Below are 16274 nucleotides of genomic sequence, written 5' to 3'. Positions count from 1 at the left end.
AGCAGCGGGGACCTGAACTGGTGCCCACATGGGCTGCTGGCCTTTCAGGGTCACAGCGCCGGCCCCTCAGATGACCTAACATGGCCATCTGTGAACTGCGTGGCACATTGATGCTGCCTCTGTTTTATCCACTGGAAAAACATCTGGAACGTGTAGGCAGGGACTGTCCTTGGTTGTCCCTGAGAGCAGCTGGTGGCTGCCCGCTTGATCTGTGAGCTCCTGGGAGTGGGCACCATGCTGCTGCCCCTGCACGAGGCCACGCGCCCTGGAGAGTCCCATCCGGTCCCTGCTGCCCCTCACGCGGCCCCCTCCGGTCTCCTGCCTGCAGGACAGCCAAGGAAGTTGGTGGAGATCTTCCAGCAGACTCCCCTGGGCCAGTTTCTCGCACAGCTCCCTGGGGAGCAGCGGCAGGAGCTTATGCAGGGCTTTGTGGGGGACTGTGTCCTCTCGACCATGAACGTGTCCACCCAGGAGGAGCTGGAGGTAGGCGCTGTGACTTAATACGCGCTGGAGGCCGACTCGGGGGCAGCCATGGCCGCTGCACAGGAGGCTGAGGGTACACAAGCCTCTTGGGACCCTCAGGGCAGGCCCTCCCACTGTCCACGGCCTGTTAGAAACTAAAAACCAAGAGCCCTGGGTTCCCAGCGTGGAGCAGAGTGGGGAAGTGGGGGCCTGATGGGGTGGTCGGGAGAAGAGTCCCGAGTGAGCCCTGGGTTCCCAGCGTGGAGCAGAGTGGGGAAGTGGGGGGCCTGAGGTTTCCTCATTGCTTTGTAGTTTTGGATGGTCCGGTTCCCCGCAGGCTAAGCCCGTCACATCCTCTAATGCCACCACTCAGACCTCCTTCTCCGTCCAGTTTCTGCAGATGGCTCTGTGGTCCTGCGTGCGGGAGCTCCATGCAGCTTCAGGCCGGCTGCAGGAGGAGCTGTCCCTGCCCTGGGTGCTGCTGGCCCAGCAGCACTGCGGGAGCCGCCTGCAGAACCTGGCCCGCATCCTGAGCCTCCAGCCGCAGGTCTGCGCCAGCCTGGCCAACCTCGCCCGGAAGCAGGACCTGGCCGGCAGTGAGATGGTACGGCACCTCCCTGGCAACCGGCCGTGATCTGCAAATACAGGGCATGGCTCCCTTGGGCGTGGCCTCTGGCAGGGTGGGAGAGGGCTGCCTGTGCTGATGCTGCCTGCCTCCCTTGCTTTCAGACGCTGGATGCCTACGCAGCCCTGGCCTGTGCAGAAATGCTGAGTGAGGACATCCTACAGCCCAGTGCCCAGGCCTGGCTGCAGCAGGTGAAGAAGCTAGCCGTGCCCCTGGAACTGGTCTGCTCAGAGGGGCACCTGCGGGGCAGCAAGAGCGTGGCCGGCACCATCAGCAGGGAGGTCAGGTGAGCCCAAGGGCCACGCCCTGCCGGCTCAGCCTGTGTTCATGTCCATTCAAGTCCCAGCAGGGTGGGGAGACGGCAGTGGGAAGGACATGGGGTGGGGTGTGCTCTCCCACTCGCTGAACCCCTTTAAGCGTAAGCTCTGCCTACGTTCAGGCAAGAGAAGACTGCATGTGGCCTGGGTCACTCTCACTCTGTCCGTGGGGCTGGAGAAGGTGAATGGTCCTCAGCCCCCCAACTGCCGTGCTAGCAAGGGGCCCGTGGAGGGTCAGCAGGACAAGTAGGGGTGGGACAGGCCACAGGGTCAGCTCGGCCCCAGCCTGGGCTGTGCGGGTGAGGTGGTGGCCAGGTGGTTGAGTGGGCCTGGGGCTGCTCACCTCCCTGCACTGCGGCCACTGGTGGGGGCCCAGTCAGCCCTGTGCCCCAAGGGCGTGCTGGCAGCTGAGCGACCCCTTCTCCCCAGCACCCATTGGCGCCGGGTCTCGGCCGTGGCGCTGTTCGTGGAGCACGTGCTGCTGGGCATCCAGAAGCAGGACTCCGAGCTGCGGCAGCTGGTGACCTCGTACGTCTTCCTGCTGGACAAGGTGAGTGGCGGGGCCCACCTCTGGCGCGGGCCTGGGCGGGCCCCTCTGGGATCCGGAGCTGGCCTGCATGCCGAGGCTGCCCGGGGCCACTGGTGGATGGTCCCTGGGTTCCTCGGGGCTGGCCCTCTCCCAAAGGGCCTGGGCAGCCACCTGTGCATGGCCACCACCTGCAGCCCACTGGGTGTAACGCCACCTTTCTCCTTTAGTGCCTCCAGGAGGACTCGGACCTCAAGGCCCCCAGGCCGTTCACGGCCGTTGTGACCACACTTTGTGAGTGTAAGGAAGCGGCCTCCAAGATCCTTGCCAGGTGGGTGAGCTGGCGTTGCCTGGTGGCTGCAGGGCACACACAGCTGCATCCTGGGGGGCGGTGACCAGCTCCCGGCCTCAGGCACAGAGCTGACGGCTCCTCCTGGGTCCAGGTTCAATCTGCAGTCGTGCCCCATCTGCCTGGGGGACGCCCAGGACCCCGTGTGTCTGCCCTGCGAGCATGTGTTCTGCCTGGTGTGCCTGCGGAGCTGGCTGGTGCCCAGCCAGATGCTCTGTCCTTACTGCCGCACAGACCTGCCCAACGACTTCACGCCCACCGTGTCCCAGGAGCACAAGTATGGCCCCTGCCGTCCCCACCTCTCCTTCCCACCCCCAGGGGCTGAGAAGGGTCTCCCGGCACCTGGAGGAAATCCACTGGCGAAGCAGACGTTAACCCAGGCCCTGCTGCTCGTCCCACCAGGGAGCAGGCAGCGTGGGTCCGGCTGTCCCTGTCTGTGCCGGCGGTGCGCAGCTCTCCCTGCCCCGTGGGCCCGAGGCAGCACAGCCAGCCTGCCTGCACGTGACGCTGCATGCTGAGCCCTGCGGTCCTGGAGTGCAATTCCAGAGGCTGGAATGGGGTCTCAGTGGGCAGCCCTGGCCTCACATGGAGCCTGACGGTGCATGTCCACCCCTGCCCATAGGACGGCCATCAGCCAGCATGCACAGTTCCGGCAGCTGTGCAACACCTTCTTTGTGGACCTGGTGTCCAGCATGTGCTTCCGGGACAACTGCCCACCACACAGGGACGTGGTGCAGGGCCTGCTGTCTCTGCTCTTCGTGCACAAGGAGGCGCTGAGGGATGTGGTCGCTGGTGAGCTGCCCCCGCACAGCAAGCCACGAGCCTGTCCTCGCCCCTCCTGCCTCTGATGCGAGCCCCCGGTTCCAGGGCCCCAGGAGCATACCAAGTCCCTGTCTCCATTCAACGATGTCGTGGATAAGACCCCGGTCATCCGCTCCGTGCTCCTGAAGCTGCTGCTCAAGTACAGGTGAGAGCCAGCCCAGGCCATGCTGCCGGGGTGCCCCACCAAGGCTCCCGGGATGCCCTGCTGCCAGCCTGAGCTGTGTTGCTGGGGTTCCCTGCCAGGGCTCCTGGATGCCCGGGGTCAGCAGGAGATGGCTCGGGGACCAGCAGGAGATGGCTCAGGGAGCAGCAGGAGATGGCTCAGGGACCAGCAGGAGATGGCTTTGGGGCCGGCTCCTCGCCGTCCAGGAAAATGACCTGGGAGGAGGTCGCCATGCTCGCCTCAGCCAGCCACCTGGCGCCAGCCAGGCAGGCCCTGGGCAGGAAACCAGGAGGTAGTCTAACCACAGTGAATACAGAAATGAGCTTGTATTTTCCAACGTTGTGCAGAGTGTTTGCAGTAAAACCACCTTGCCTCCTGTCCCTGTGCCGATTGGCACTATGCCAGAGCAGCCCAGGTGCTAGGGGCCCACGTGCCAGGGTCATGTGTCTCTGCCTGGGCTCACACATCCCTCTGCTTGCGATCATGCGTGTCTCTGCCTGGGCTCATGCGTCTCTCTGCTTGCGATCATGCGTGTCTCTGCCTGGGCTCACGCGTCTCTCTGCCCGCAGCTTTCAAGACGTCAAGGGCTACCTCCAGGAGTACTTGTCGCTGCTGGAGGAGAAGACGTTCATGGTTGAGGACAAAACCGAGCTGTACCTGCTCTTCCTTAACTGCCTGGAGGTGAGTGGCAGCTCACTGCGCCAGCTGGCACGCCATGACGGGCTGGCAGAAATGGGCAGGGCATGCGCAGCTCGGCGGGCGCCAGCAGCTGGGCTCCCCCCGGGCACGAGGGGCTCCACCTTCGTTCGCTCTGAGGCTGCAGGCGTTCTTCAGTCCTGGTTCCTGCTCACCAGCCCTCCTTTTTGAATTTTAGTTTTAAAAACTTATTTAACATTTATATTTAAATTTATTTTTACGATGTATTTGACAGGCAGAGGTACAGATAGAGGAAGAGACAGATCACCCTGTGCTGCTTCATTTCCCAAATGCCTGGAATAGCCAGAGCTGGGCTGTGCTAGAGCCAGGAGCCAGGAGCCTCTCCCTGGTCTCCCACGCAGGTGCAGGGTCCCAAGGCTTTGGGCCGTCCTCCACTGCTCTCTCAGGCCATAAGTGGGGAGCTGGGTGGGAAGTGGAGCAGCTGGGACTTGAACTGGCGCCCATGTGGAATGTCCACATTGCATGTGGAGGCTTATCTGCTACTGTGGCGCTGCCCCCTGCCACTGGCTTTCTGGGGGACTCCTGCCCTTTCAGGAAGCCAGGAGACTGGCACACTTACTTTTAGTACCTTGCCACTTTCATTTCCGGAACCTTTACCAGACCTGGGAGAACCCCAGCTTCTCCTCCATTTCCCTGAGACCAGGGAGGCACTGCCCTTGGCCAAGTCAGGAAGGCATCCTGGGCCCACGGCCATTCCCAGCCCTCAGTGCCTCCCTGCACTTGCCCTCGGCCCCGCAGGACTCCGTCCGGGAGAAGGCCAGCGCGTGCCCCCAGAGCCAGGAGCTGAACTTGCTGAGGAAGGAGGGCCACTTCCTTCAGACCCACGCCCTGAGCAGCCATGCCCACAAGGCATCCGTGGAGCACCTGCAGGTGGTGGCCAGGATTCGCCTGTGCCTTGACAGGGCCTCTGGCTTCCTCTCAGAGTTCCAGGAGGACAAAGGTGAGGCCCCTGCAGCCCTGGGGTAGAGGGCAAGGCCATCCCAGGCCGCCAAGGGCCTCTTCTGGCTGCCGTGGCCCGTGTGAGCATCCCCCAAGTTGCCCTGTCACTGACCCTGCAGCCATGGCCGAGGCGCGGCAGAGCTACCTCCAGCACGTGCAGCAGTTCTGTGTCCGCGCACAGGACGACTGGTACCGTGTATACCTGGTGCGCCAGCTTGCCAGCCGGCGGGGCATGGAGTTCGTGCAGCGCCTGTCTGCCCAGGGCCACCCGTGCCAGTGGGTATTCCCCAGGGATGTCATCACACAGCAGGTAAGAAGCCGGGACCTGCCTGCCAGGGGAGGAGCCACACGTTTGTCCCCTTCCTGCTGCCCTATGTAGGTGTCCCTTCTGAGCAGGGCCAAAGGCTGCTATGGCCTGGGTTCCAGCACATTCCAGGCAAGTGACTCAGCCCAGCAGCTCTGTTCCTCTTAGCACTGGCAGGTGGCAGCTGGGCAATGCTCAGCCCAGGCAGGGGCCGTGGTCACAGCCCTGTGGTCAGCCCAGGCCGGGGCCGTGGTCGTGGCCCTGTGCTTGGTCCAGGCCGGGGCCGTGGTCGCGGCCCTGTGGTCAGCCCAGGCCAGGGCCGTGGTCGTGGCCCTGTGCTTGGTCCAGGCCGGGGCTGTGGTCACAGCCCTGTGGTCAGCCCAGGCCGGGGCAGGGGCCATGGTCACGGCCCTGTGCTCTGCCCAGGCAGGGGCCGTGAGTTGCTGTCCCAGGCTGCAGAGTGGCACCCACGGTGCCGACACGTCTTGCTCCAGTCTGGGGCTCACTGCGCCACGGCTTTTCTCCCACATCCCACGGGTGATGTCTCCTGGGCTTGGGGAAGTGCGTTGAAGGGTAGAGGCAGCAGGCAGCCCTGAGGCCCACGTGCCCCTGCCCCGGCGTGTCATCCTCGCATCCCATGCTTCACAGTGTGGTCCTGCGTGGCAGTGCCTGGGAACTCCCAGGCTGTCCACCTGCCAAGCTGCAGCACCCCTGGCCCATTTCCCCGAGTAACTCCTGTGCCGCTGGCCCCACAGGAGGAGCACCTGGGCCAGCCGGATCGCTTCCTGGTACATGGCAGTGAGTACCAGGCTCTGCGGGACGCGGTAGGCAAGGCCATGCTGGAGGGCAGTCACGTGGCCATTGCAGCTGTTCTGCAGGTGAGCCAGCACCCCAGGCGCCCCTCCATCTCTGATGTCTGCCCAGCCCTGGGGGGACCAGGGCGCTCGTGTGCTTGGGCCTCTGTGGGCAGCCGGCCAGCTGGCCCCTCTGGCATGCAGCTGCCGGATCCACAGCACCGCGTGCTCCTGTCTCACGCGTGTGCTTGTGTGTCTGCTTATTTTAAGATACAGGGGGTGGAGATTGATCTGGCTCCATTTGTAAGTCCCTGTTCCACTGGCATTGTGCCAAGCAGCGCCAAGGCCCATCTAGGCTCAGGGCACGGGGTGACTCCTGTGCCTCGGGCGACAAGCTGCCAGGCCAGTTTGCACTGGTTTAACTGACACCGCTTCAGGACCCCAGTACCCCAGTGGTTGCAGGTGTCGGGAGCAGAGAAAGCTCTTTCTCTTGCCAGTTGCTTTTCCAGGTGCATGCACCAGTCACATGGCCCTCAGCCACGTCCACAAGCCCTGGACGCCCTTCCCTCCGCAGGCCTGCAGGACACCCGGCGCACCAAAGGCAGTCTGCTTGCTGTTGGCGCTCTTCCGAGAAGTGGCTGTGCTGTACAGATGCCAAAATGTGAACCTCCACCCCAAGCCAGAGGTGAGTGGCAGCCTCTGGGGTTCACGCTCACTCACAGAGAAAGAGACCCTTGCTGGGTGGGTGTGCTGCCTGGATGCCTGCAGTAGCCCGGGTGGGGCCAGGCTGAGCCTGGGATCCCAGTAGCCAGTCCGGGTCCCCTGTGTGGGCAGCAGGGACCCAGGTCCATGAGCCATCACCATGCCCTATGACACCTGCACTTGTCGCAGCTGGGTCAGGGTTGGAGCTGGGCCCTGGCCCCCGGGCCTGTACTGTAGTCCTTCAGCACTAGGGTACACCCTCTCTGGAGGAACCTATGTGAGTCCAATTCACAAACATAAATTATGCCTAGCATTTTTAGAAACCTGGGACAGATATTTTCATTTTTAGTATGTGGAAGGATTGTTTCTGTTTAATGCAAAGGTTATAGAATTATAACCAAAGTGAAGGGGCTGGTATGGTGGCGCAGTGGTGCAATGAGTTAAGCTTCGACTTGAGGCTCTGACATCCCATATCTGAGTGGCAGTTTGAGTCCCACTCCCCCTCTTCAGAGTCACCTCCCTGCTGATGCACTTGGAAGAACATTGTGGGGTGGCCCAGGCACCTGGGCCCCTGCACCATGGGATGGCCTGGGGTGCCGGAGTCACAGTTCGGAGCTTGGGAAGGGTGCGTGGAGTCGGCGATAAAGAAAGACACAGACACTGACGACTTGGTGCGTTCTCACAACAGCCCGAGAAAAAGCTGTCCTTTTTATTTACTCAAAACCTCACAAGCTTCTGCACAAGCAACTAATTATTCTATTTTTACTTCAAGACTAAGGGGGCATGTACAGACATTTGGTCACTTTGTCCACACTTCAAGGCTAAGCAGGTGTCCCCAGAGATAATTCTTTAAAACACTGTATTCATATTCTTCAAAGCAAGCCATTATTCATTCTTCAACAGTAGCCATGGAGTGGCAGCCAGGACTCCAAGGCCAAGGCACATGCGATTACCTGCTAATCAATAGTACATTCCTACCACATTTCTATTTCTACAACTTGCCCATTATTCATTGGGAAAATAGTTTACAAGGGAACAAATAGAAATCTAAAAACAAAAATTACAAATATTAAATCCCCCTACAACTATAGACCTTGCAACCCCATAAATAAAACAATAATCAAAAGCCCTTTTCTTTAATAAAAGCATCCTTAATTCCTCTAGCTAAAAATTATAAAAGTGGCTAAAACAGCTACATTTTCTATGCTCCAAAAAATTGTAAAAACAGGCTAGCCTATAAAATAACAGTAACTATACTTATTGCCATAGCAATTTCAGCTCTCACTCCCATCACTTGCATTCCCGTGGGTCCACTGGGTGCTACCTGACTGGCCAGGCCCTGGAAAGGAGGCAGATCCGCCTCACCTGTGACCTCCTGTCTTCCTGCTGCCTCCTGGCCTTGAACCAGTCATTATTTTAGGGCAGGGCACTCGTGCAGTGCTCCCAACATCGGGGAAGCAGTGAGGGGTGGCCAGGCACTGGGACCCTGCATCATGGGATGGCCTGGGGAAGCAGTGTGGGGTGGCCAGGCACCTGGGACCCTGCATCATAAGATGGCCTGGGGAAGCAGTGAGGGGTGGCCAGGCACCTGGGACCCTGCACCATGGAATGGCCTGGGGAAGCAGTGTGGGGTGGCCAGGCACCTGGGACCCTGCACCGTGGGATGGCCTGGGGAAGCAGTGTGGGGTGGCCAGGCACTGGGACCCTGCACCATGGGATGGCCTGGGGAAGCAGTGAGGGGTGGCCAGGCACTGGGACCCTGCACCGTGGGATGGCCTGGGGAAGCAGTGAGGGGTGACCAGGCACCTGGGACCCTGCACCATGTGATAAATAAGCCTTTGGAAACAAGAGTGGATTGTGGAAATGAGCATGTGGCTGAGGTGTTGGGTGTTTGGATGAGAAGCATCCCTGGGGACGCTGGACCTACCTGGCCTCTGGTGTGAGTTTGCCGGCGGGGAGCACGGCTGGGGGCCAGCTGGGTCCACACGGTGTGCTCTCGGATTGGCCTGAGTGTGAACGTGCTGTCCCGGCAGCAATGTGCCACCATCAAAACGTTCCTCGAAGAAAACCCCGTCCTCCCTCCGGGCGCCAAAACGTTGGCGACGGCCCTCGTGGACAATGCCCTGCCGCTGCTGAGGGCACACCCCCAGGACAGTGGCCTCGAAGGCACCGTGCTGGAACTGGCCACGCATGCCGCCGCCGTCCTGCTCAATGGACACCACGCCGTCTTGGAGCCACTGCGCATGTTGGCCTTCTCCCCGTCCAACATGGCGGTAAGGCTCTGATGGGGCCTTGGCCTTCGCTGTGGCCCTGCTCCGGCTCTCCGTTCCTTCCTGGTTTCCTTCTCAGGGTCGAGGTCAGGGACAGGGTCGGGTGTGCTCATGGGAGCGCAGCAGCAGCCCCGTCAGTCTGCCTGGGCACCAACAGGTGGTCCTGCTTTTTGGTATTTCAGGGAGCTTACCTGCCCACGATGCCTGAAGACCTGCTGGCTCAAGCGAGGCACTGGCCAGGCCTGGAAGCGGTGCAGTGGTACAGTAAGTATAGACGCAGAACCCCAGACTCATTCCAGAAGGTTCATCCTCTGGCACTTTGTAGTGACTGTGTGGGCAGTGTGGCCCAAGCTACTCCCCTTCTCCTTTGAGGGCCTTGTGGGGGTGGGCAGCGAAAGCAGAGGCTCACTCCATGGCACGTGCTCCATGCGGCGACGTGTGTGTGGTCCCTGGAGAATGCTCCATACCCCAGGCCTCGCACTGCAGTCTGTACAGCTGTGCTCACAGGAGAGCTCCTGTCGCCTGGGCCTCCAGAGAGGAGGCACTCCTCCTTCAGTGGGGGGCATGGGCTGCTCCCGTCTGCTGGGCCTTGAGCTGGGGTGCAGCTTTGCTGTCCTCAGACCCGGTCACTCCTGGCTCAAGGCTGTGGAGCTCCTGGTGTGCGCCACGGAGCCCAGCTGGGAGAGCAGCCCCAGAGCACTGGGCATTGGGCAGGATGCCTGCTGCGTGCCCAGGGTGGACAGCATGAGCAGCCAGCCAGCGCGTATCCCATTCTTTCCACAGCTTGTCCCAATGGCCACCCGTGTTCCGTGGGAGAGGTGAGTCCTGGGCTTGGGGGTACAGCTGGGGTCCCCCTCAAGGTCTAACTGTGGCTCTTGGAGAAAGGGGAGGATTCGGTCTGGCCCCTGTGGGTGGCACAGGTGCGTGCCAACGCAACGTGGGACATGGTGACCTCTGGCCCAGAGGTGCTGAGGGCCACTCACTGGGTCCCAACACCTCTCGGCCCCTTGGGTGGGGCTCTTGCCACAAGACCCAGATATTCCCTCCTCAACTGAACAGTGCCCAGAGAACTCCTCTCCCAGGCCCACCTGCACGCCCCGGAGAGACAACACAGCCACCTGTTGGCAGCATGGACTCAGTGAGCCGTATTTGTGGCTGTAGCATGGCTGTTACTACCCCAAGAGCAGGAGGCATCTCCCTCCCCCACCCACGGGTAGCAGGCCGGGCTGTGTGGCATCCACACCTCTGCTCTGCGAAGCTGCTGCCTGGGCCCATGCTACAGGGGCACCCTGGGCAAGGACCTGAATAAGGGACCAGCACAGGGGGCCTGATGTGTGGGCCCCAGGCGTGTCCACACAGGCCATGTCTGTGGCACACATGGGCGGAGCGTCAGGGACGTGAGGGCAGTGGGTGGGAAGCCGTGGCGTGTTCCTTTGCCTGACAAGGCGGAGCCCAGACTCCCGTGGCGCTGCCTGGGAGGTGTCCACGCACGACAGGCTTGCCTACTGAGTGTCAGAGAACAGAAATCTCGTGCTTGTTTCCAACACGTCCAGGGACCACTGTTGGGGTGCAGTACGTGAAGCGTGCCGCTTCCTGTCCCCACTGTTCTACTTCTACCCCTGCCAACAACCTGGGGCTGCCGCTGGCCTGGCCCCCCCTTGGCTAGTGTGGCCTTGGTGGACAGTGAGCCAGCGGATGGGACTTGGCACTCTGCCCTTCGAGTAAATATCTTAATTAAATATATAAAAAGGCCAAATGTGCCCAGTCTGGCCCAGCTGGTGCCAATGGTGGACGTGCCCCCTTGGCCGCCCACCTGCGTGGCGGTGGCACTGTGACTCAGTCACCTCTGTCTTGTCCCAGTGTGGTAAGCCGATGGAGCAGAGCTCGTGTGTCGACTGCGGCGCTCCGATTGGCGGGTCTAACCACAGGCCTACCGCGGGCTTCCACGTCATCATGTACGTATGGCTGTGCCTCCTTCCCAGCAGTCACGCACGGACAGAGCCGCCGGGGGTGGACCCAGTGTGGGGCAGTGTTGCTGGCTCATGGGGCGCTGGACACAGAGCAGTCTTGCACGTTGACGCAGGCGACTGCCCACGCCCCTTCATGCAGGCATGTTGCGTGTGGGCTCGGGCTGTCCCCAGTGGAAGCAGGTGGGGACTTGGTCTTCCCCTGCCTTTTCTCCTTGTCCACTCCAGGGACAACAGTGACAGAACGCAGACGGGACACGTGCTGGGTGACCCGCAGCACAGAGAAGCAGCCACAGTGCCTGACCGAGAGCTGTCCCCGGCGGCCTTCACCCTCATCCGGCTGCTCACACATCTGGCCATGCTCTGGGGAGCCGCCCAGCACCCCCAGGTACGGGCACCTGCTGCTGCCTATCGCTCGGTGCTTCAACCCTGAAATGGACGCATCTGCTCACACAGAGTCCCATGGGTGGCCTCACTCTGGCTCGCCAGAGTGGCACAGGGTGGCGGGGCAGCCCCCATCAGACTGCGTCAGGCCCACTTGCGGTGAGCAGCTGTGTCTCGGAGCACAGCTAGGAGCAGCCGCTGACATCTTCTCTGTCCGACCCTGAGTGGCTTCTAATGGGGCATCCCTCTGGTGTCCAGCACCTGCCCTGCCATGTCCCTGCTGTTCCCAGAGCTCGCCCAGCTCCCTCCACGCCGCGTTCGCTCCCACCAGCCCGCAGTGACCCCCTGCCCCTCCGTCCCCGGCCCGCAGTGACCCCCTGCCCCTCCGTCCCCGGCCCGCAGGATCTGCTTGCCATCATCAGGCCTCCGGTGAGGGACCCGCAGCACTTCCTGCGGCAGCACATCCATAAGGACCTGGAGCAGGTGGCCAGGATGCTGGGCCAGAGCGCCGACGAGACCGCCTGTGTGGCCCACCTCGTGTTGCGCAGCCTCCTCCAGGAGCAGGCCCCCAGCCCCACTGGGAGTAAGAGGAGCGCTTGGGGGAGGGTGCCCTGCAGGTTGCGCTCCCAGGGTGCACCAGCTGCAGTGTGCCCTGGCTGCGGACGCTGCCGCCCACGCTGTCTGCCAGGCACTGCAGTATGTGCTAGCCTGGGCACTTCTGGGGAAAGGGGAGGCCGCAGAAGGTGTCGGCTGAGTTCATGGGTGTTTCCATTATTTAAAAAAATTTAAATCTTTACCAAAAGTCACATATGTAAGATAGCTTAACAAAATTGTCATCTCTGAAGGCAGGATCAGTGATTTTGCTTTCTTTACCCACAATATTTTTTAAAGATTAAAAAAAATATTTTTTAATTTGAAAGGCAAAATTACAGAGAGGGAGAGACAGAATTTTCCATCTACTGGTCCACTCCCCAAATGGTCGCACTGACCAGAGCTGAGCTGAGCTGAGCTGAAGCTGGGAGCCTAGAGCTTGCTCTCGTCTGGCATGTGGGTGGGCCCCAAGGCCCTGCTCTCGCAGGCCACAAGCTGGATGGGAAGTAAAGCAGGAAGGACACAGAGCGGCGCCCACATGGGGTGGCCATGCCACAGGTGGAGGCTTCGGCTGATAGTCCATGACGTCAACCCCTGTAAAAAACTTTTTCAAGTTGCTGCTGTACGGCCCAAGTTGGTCCATGTAGAAATAGCGAGGCGTCTGCTGCCAGTCAGACGCCGCCCTATGGTGGTTCACAGCAGGTGAGGGTGCCCAGCATCCCACTCAGGTGCCAGCCTGTGCGGCCTTGCTCACCTGTGGGCGCTGGCAGCTGGGCTGGCTCACAGTGTCCCTGTCCACAGCCACCATGCCTTCACTCCCCTCTGAGCGCTGACCTCCAGTCCTCCTGGGCTTCAGGCCACCTAGGCGTGGGTGAGCGGGGCTCCTACCCGGCCCCTGGTGCATAGCGGTGCCCTGCAGAGGCTGCCGGGGGCCATGCCGCCCACCTGGCCTTGACTGTGACCACTGCCCCTGTGGGCAAGTATGGCTCGTTCCTCTCATAGGGCCTGGGAACTTCGATGCGCAGCTGTCAACGAAAATGAAGAGGAACAGCTGGGAGAAGCACATGGAGGCCTTTATCCTGCCCGTCCTGCAGGTCGGTGTGAGCAGCAGGGACGGGGGCGTCAGGGTGGCTGCCCAGCGTCCCTCCAAGAGGGCTGCCCGAGGCTCCGGCTCAGCTTCCGGCTTTGGCGCCTTCTGCCTGGAGTCGCCTCCCCCTGCTGGCCACAGGCCTCTTTGCGCTTGTTCCTGCCTTGTGAATTTTATTTTTTAAAGATTTATATACTTCTGTTGGAAAGGCAGATTTACAAGGAGAAGGAGAGACAGATGGTTCACTCCCCAAATGGCCTCAATGGCCAGAGCCAATCTGAAGCCAAAAACCAGGAGCTGCTCCAGGTCTCCCATGCGGATGCCGGGTCGCCAGGCTTTGGGCCGTCCTCCACTGCTTTCCCAGGCCACCAGCCGGGAGCTGGATGGGAAGTGGAGCAGTCGGGACACAAACTGGCCTCCACATGGGATGCTGGTGCTGCAGCTAGACAGCCAGTTGAGCTGCCATGCTGGCCCCGAGCCTCTTGGGGACTTTGATAGCCAATAGGAAACTGACAGGCAGGCTGAGTGGCGCCACAGCTGGCCCGACTGTCCTGGGCCAGGCAGGTGTGTTTCTGAGAGGGCCTGAGCTGGCCGGGAGATAGGGGCAGGACAAAGGTCAATAAAGAAATGAAAATGCAGGCCTCTCCGTTTCTGTTGGAGATGAAAACATGGCCAGGCACATGTGCGGGTACAGGCGCACCTCCTCACTGGCACCCTGCCCCCACCTGCAAGTTCTTCCCCCTTCTCGTCCTCCAGAGCCTGGACGCCAGCCTGCTGCAGGTGAACGCGCTGATCAGGCAGGATGAGCGCATCAGTGCCAACCCCGTGGCCAGGATTGTGTATGGCGACCCCGTGGCCTTCCTGCCCGGGCTGCCCCGCCAGGGTGCACTGCACTGCTCCAAGGCCTGGAGCTGCCGGCAGAAGGTCACGGTGGAGCGCCTGCAGCACGTGCTGGAGCAGAACAACGGCAGGGAGACGGTGCCCATCCTCTGGTACTTCCTGCAGCAGGTGCGTGCGCCCTGGCGCTGCCTCTGTGCCCCCACGACTCCCGGGCCCTGACGGCCCTACGCCCCTCTGTGCCAGATTCATTCACAGAGTTGAATTCTCTCAAAGATTGATTTTACTGGAAAGGCAGATTTGACAGAGAGGAAGAGACAGAGAAAGATCCGCCCACTGGTTCGCTCCCCGAGTGGCCGCAATGGGCAGAGCTGAGGCGATCTGGAGCCGGGAGCTCTTGTGGATCTCAGTGTGGGCGCAGGGTCCCGAGACGTCGGCTGTCCTCCACTGCTTCCCCAGGCCACAGGCAGTTGGACGAGAAATGGAGCAGCCGGAACACGAGCCAGTGCCCATGAAATGCTAGTGTTGTAGATGGGGGGTCAACATGTTATACCACTATGCCAGTCCTAGTTTCCCCTCTCCCTCTATTTTAATATCTATTTTAATTCTTGGTGTGTTTTCTTGGAAAAGCACAGTAACAGAGCTCTTCCATTTGCTGATTCACCACCCCCACCACCATTCCCACCCCGAGAAGGGCCTTGACAGCTGGGGCTGGAGCTGGACCAGGCTGAAGCCGGGCACTTGCAGCTCCATCGGGTCTCTCACGTGGATGGGGAGGGGGAGAGCAGGAAAGACACGCTCGCTTGCTCAGCAAGGATGAGAAGAGGGGTGGGCAGCTGCAGTGGTGGGCATGATGCCGGTCAGGGTGCCTGGGTTCAAGGCCCGACCCTGCTTCTCACGCCGGGTGCCTTCTCATGCAGACACTCTGGGGCAGGTGGCCGTTGGTTCCTGGCACTCTGTGAGAGAGCTGGCCTGAGTTCCCTCTGTCAGCCAGCAGAGGGACACCCAGGCTGTCCACCTGCACCTTTCAAACAAACAATGAGCTTTCTAGAAGGACCCACAGACTGTGACCGGGCGGTTTCTGCTCAGTGGGAACCCCCAGCCAAGATGGCAGAGCCGCCAGCGGACAGCAGCCTGTGCAGGCCCCGAGTGAAGAGGGAGCAGACGTGTGCTCATCTGTGCTTGGGGCACGGTTCCCGGGCTCCCCGCAGGCAGGCACAGCATGGCGTCCGTGCCCCTTCCGTGTGGAGGTCAGGACCGCCTGTGTTGCCCGCCTGGAGCCAGCACCACGCCCCGTCCTCCCACTGGGTGGTATGAGCCGCAGGAACCTTTCAGTAGGCAGATGAGGCGTCACCCGGTGGCCTTCCCCTTGGCAGGAAGCAGAGCTGCGACTGGTGCGGTTCCTGCCCGAGATCCTGGCCCTGCAGCGGAGTCTCGTCAAACAGTTCCAGAACATGCCGGAAGCAGAGTACCACTCCCTCAGGGGCTTCATCTCCAGTCACCGTGCAGGTGTGTGCCTGCCCAGGCGGTCCCTGTTGCTCGGCCGTGGGAATGGGGCAGTGCAGGGCCCTGGGGCAGCAGGAAGTGGCAGTGCCCAGGCCCCGGAGCACCCCAAGGGCTCCGGCCACTGCTGGGAACCCTGGTCTGTGCACATGGCTGTGAGGTCCTTCCAGGCCCCGCACAGAGTATGCTCTGGGCTGGGCAGGTGCCACCTAGGGACCACGCCACACACACGCCGAGCCACCCCAGGGCCAACACAGAGTGCTGGGCCACCTCAGGCCCCTCATGGAGCGTGTGCTGGGCCACCCCAGGGCCCTCACGGAGCACCTTGTCCCACAGATGGGCAGAGGCACCTGCTTCAGAACCGCATCACCATCTTCCTGTCAACATGGAACAAGCTGAGGCGATCTCTTGAGACCCACGGTAAGCAGCCCATCTGCCACATTCCGGAAGCTTCTCTGTACCCTCATGAGCATTCCTGTGTGTGACCAGCACCATGCTAGGAGCTGCCCCTTTGCTAGAGTGTCGGAGGTAAAACAAACAGAAGGAAATCAAAATGAAGCCCTCACTAGACAAGGAAGTAGACGGAGTTGGACTGGTTGGCATGTGGGGGTCAGGGCGGAGCCTCCTCCTCCCCCTTCCCCTTCTCCCTTGTCCCTCCTCCCCCTCCCCCCTCCCTCCTCCTCCCTCCTCCCTCCTCCTCCCCCTCCCTCCCTCCACCTCCTTCCTCCTCCTCCTCCTTCTCCCTCCCTCCTCCCCCCTCTTCCCTCCTCCTCCCCCTCCTTCTCCCTCCTCCTCCTCCTTCTCCCTCCCTCCTCCCGCCTCTTCCCTCCTCCCCCCTCCTTCTCCCTCCCTCCTCCCCCACCCTCCCTCCTCCTCCTCCTTCTCCCTCCCTCCTCCCCCCTTCCCTCCTCCTCC

At 61.4% G+C, this 16274-nt stretch overlaps 2 protein-coding genes across 2 annotated transcripts in view; both read left to right on the top strand.

The window, feature by feature from the left end:
* GAA (alpha glucosidase) overlaps positions 1 to 16274 on the top strand; it is a 164696-nt gene that overhangs the window by 100257 nt on the left and 48165 nt on the right. The window lies entirely within an intron of this gene.
* RNF213 (ring finger protein 213) overlaps positions 1 to 16274 on the top strand; it is a 68812-nt gene that overhangs the window by 48750 nt on the left and 3788 nt on the right. Inside the window, exons 40-62 of the mRNA XM_058675702.1 lie at positions 329 to 483; positions 854 to 1066; positions 1192 to 1373; positions 1834 to 1954; positions 2161 to 2261; positions 2374 to 2556; positions 2902 to 3071; positions 3147 to 3246; positions 3834 to 3945; positions 4720 to 4921; positions 5040 to 5230; positions 5980 to 6102; positions 6593 to 6703; positions 8754 to 8993; positions 9173 to 9254; positions 9774 to 9808; positions 10851 to 10945; positions 11186 to 11345; positions 11744 to 11924; positions 12935 to 13026; positions 13776 to 14027; positions 15233 to 15365; positions 15696 to 15779. Coding sequence (XP_058531685.1) covers positions 329 to 483; positions 854 to 1066; positions 1192 to 1373; positions 1834 to 1954; positions 2161 to 2261; positions 2374 to 2556; positions 2902 to 3071; positions 3147 to 3246; positions 3834 to 3945; positions 4720 to 4921; positions 5040 to 5230; positions 5980 to 6102; positions 6593 to 6703; positions 8754 to 8993; positions 9173 to 9254; positions 9774 to 9808; positions 10851 to 10945; positions 11186 to 11345; positions 11744 to 11924; positions 12935 to 13026; positions 13776 to 14027; positions 15233 to 15365; positions 15696 to 15779 — 3318 coding nt within the window. The remainder of the gene's footprint in view (positions 1 to 328; positions 484 to 853; positions 1067 to 1191; positions 1374 to 1833; positions 1955 to 2160; positions 2262 to 2373; positions 2557 to 2901; positions 3072 to 3146; positions 3247 to 3833; positions 3946 to 4719; positions 4922 to 5039; positions 5231 to 5979; positions 6103 to 6592; positions 6704 to 8753; positions 8994 to 9172; positions 9255 to 9773; positions 9809 to 10850; positions 10946 to 11185; positions 11346 to 11743; positions 11925 to 12934; positions 13027 to 13775; positions 14028 to 15232; positions 15366 to 15695; positions 15780 to 16274) is intronic.

Source organism: Ochotona princeps, chromosome 17 (assembly GCF_030435755.1).
Source record: "Ochotona princeps isolate mOchPri1 chromosome 17, mOchPri1.hap1, whole genome shotgun sequence".
Taxonomy (NCBI): Eukaryota; Metazoa; Chordata; class Mammalia; order Lagomorpha; family Ochotonidae; genus Ochotona; species Ochotona princeps.
This window is presented reverse-complemented; position numbering and strand designations above follow the sequence as displayed.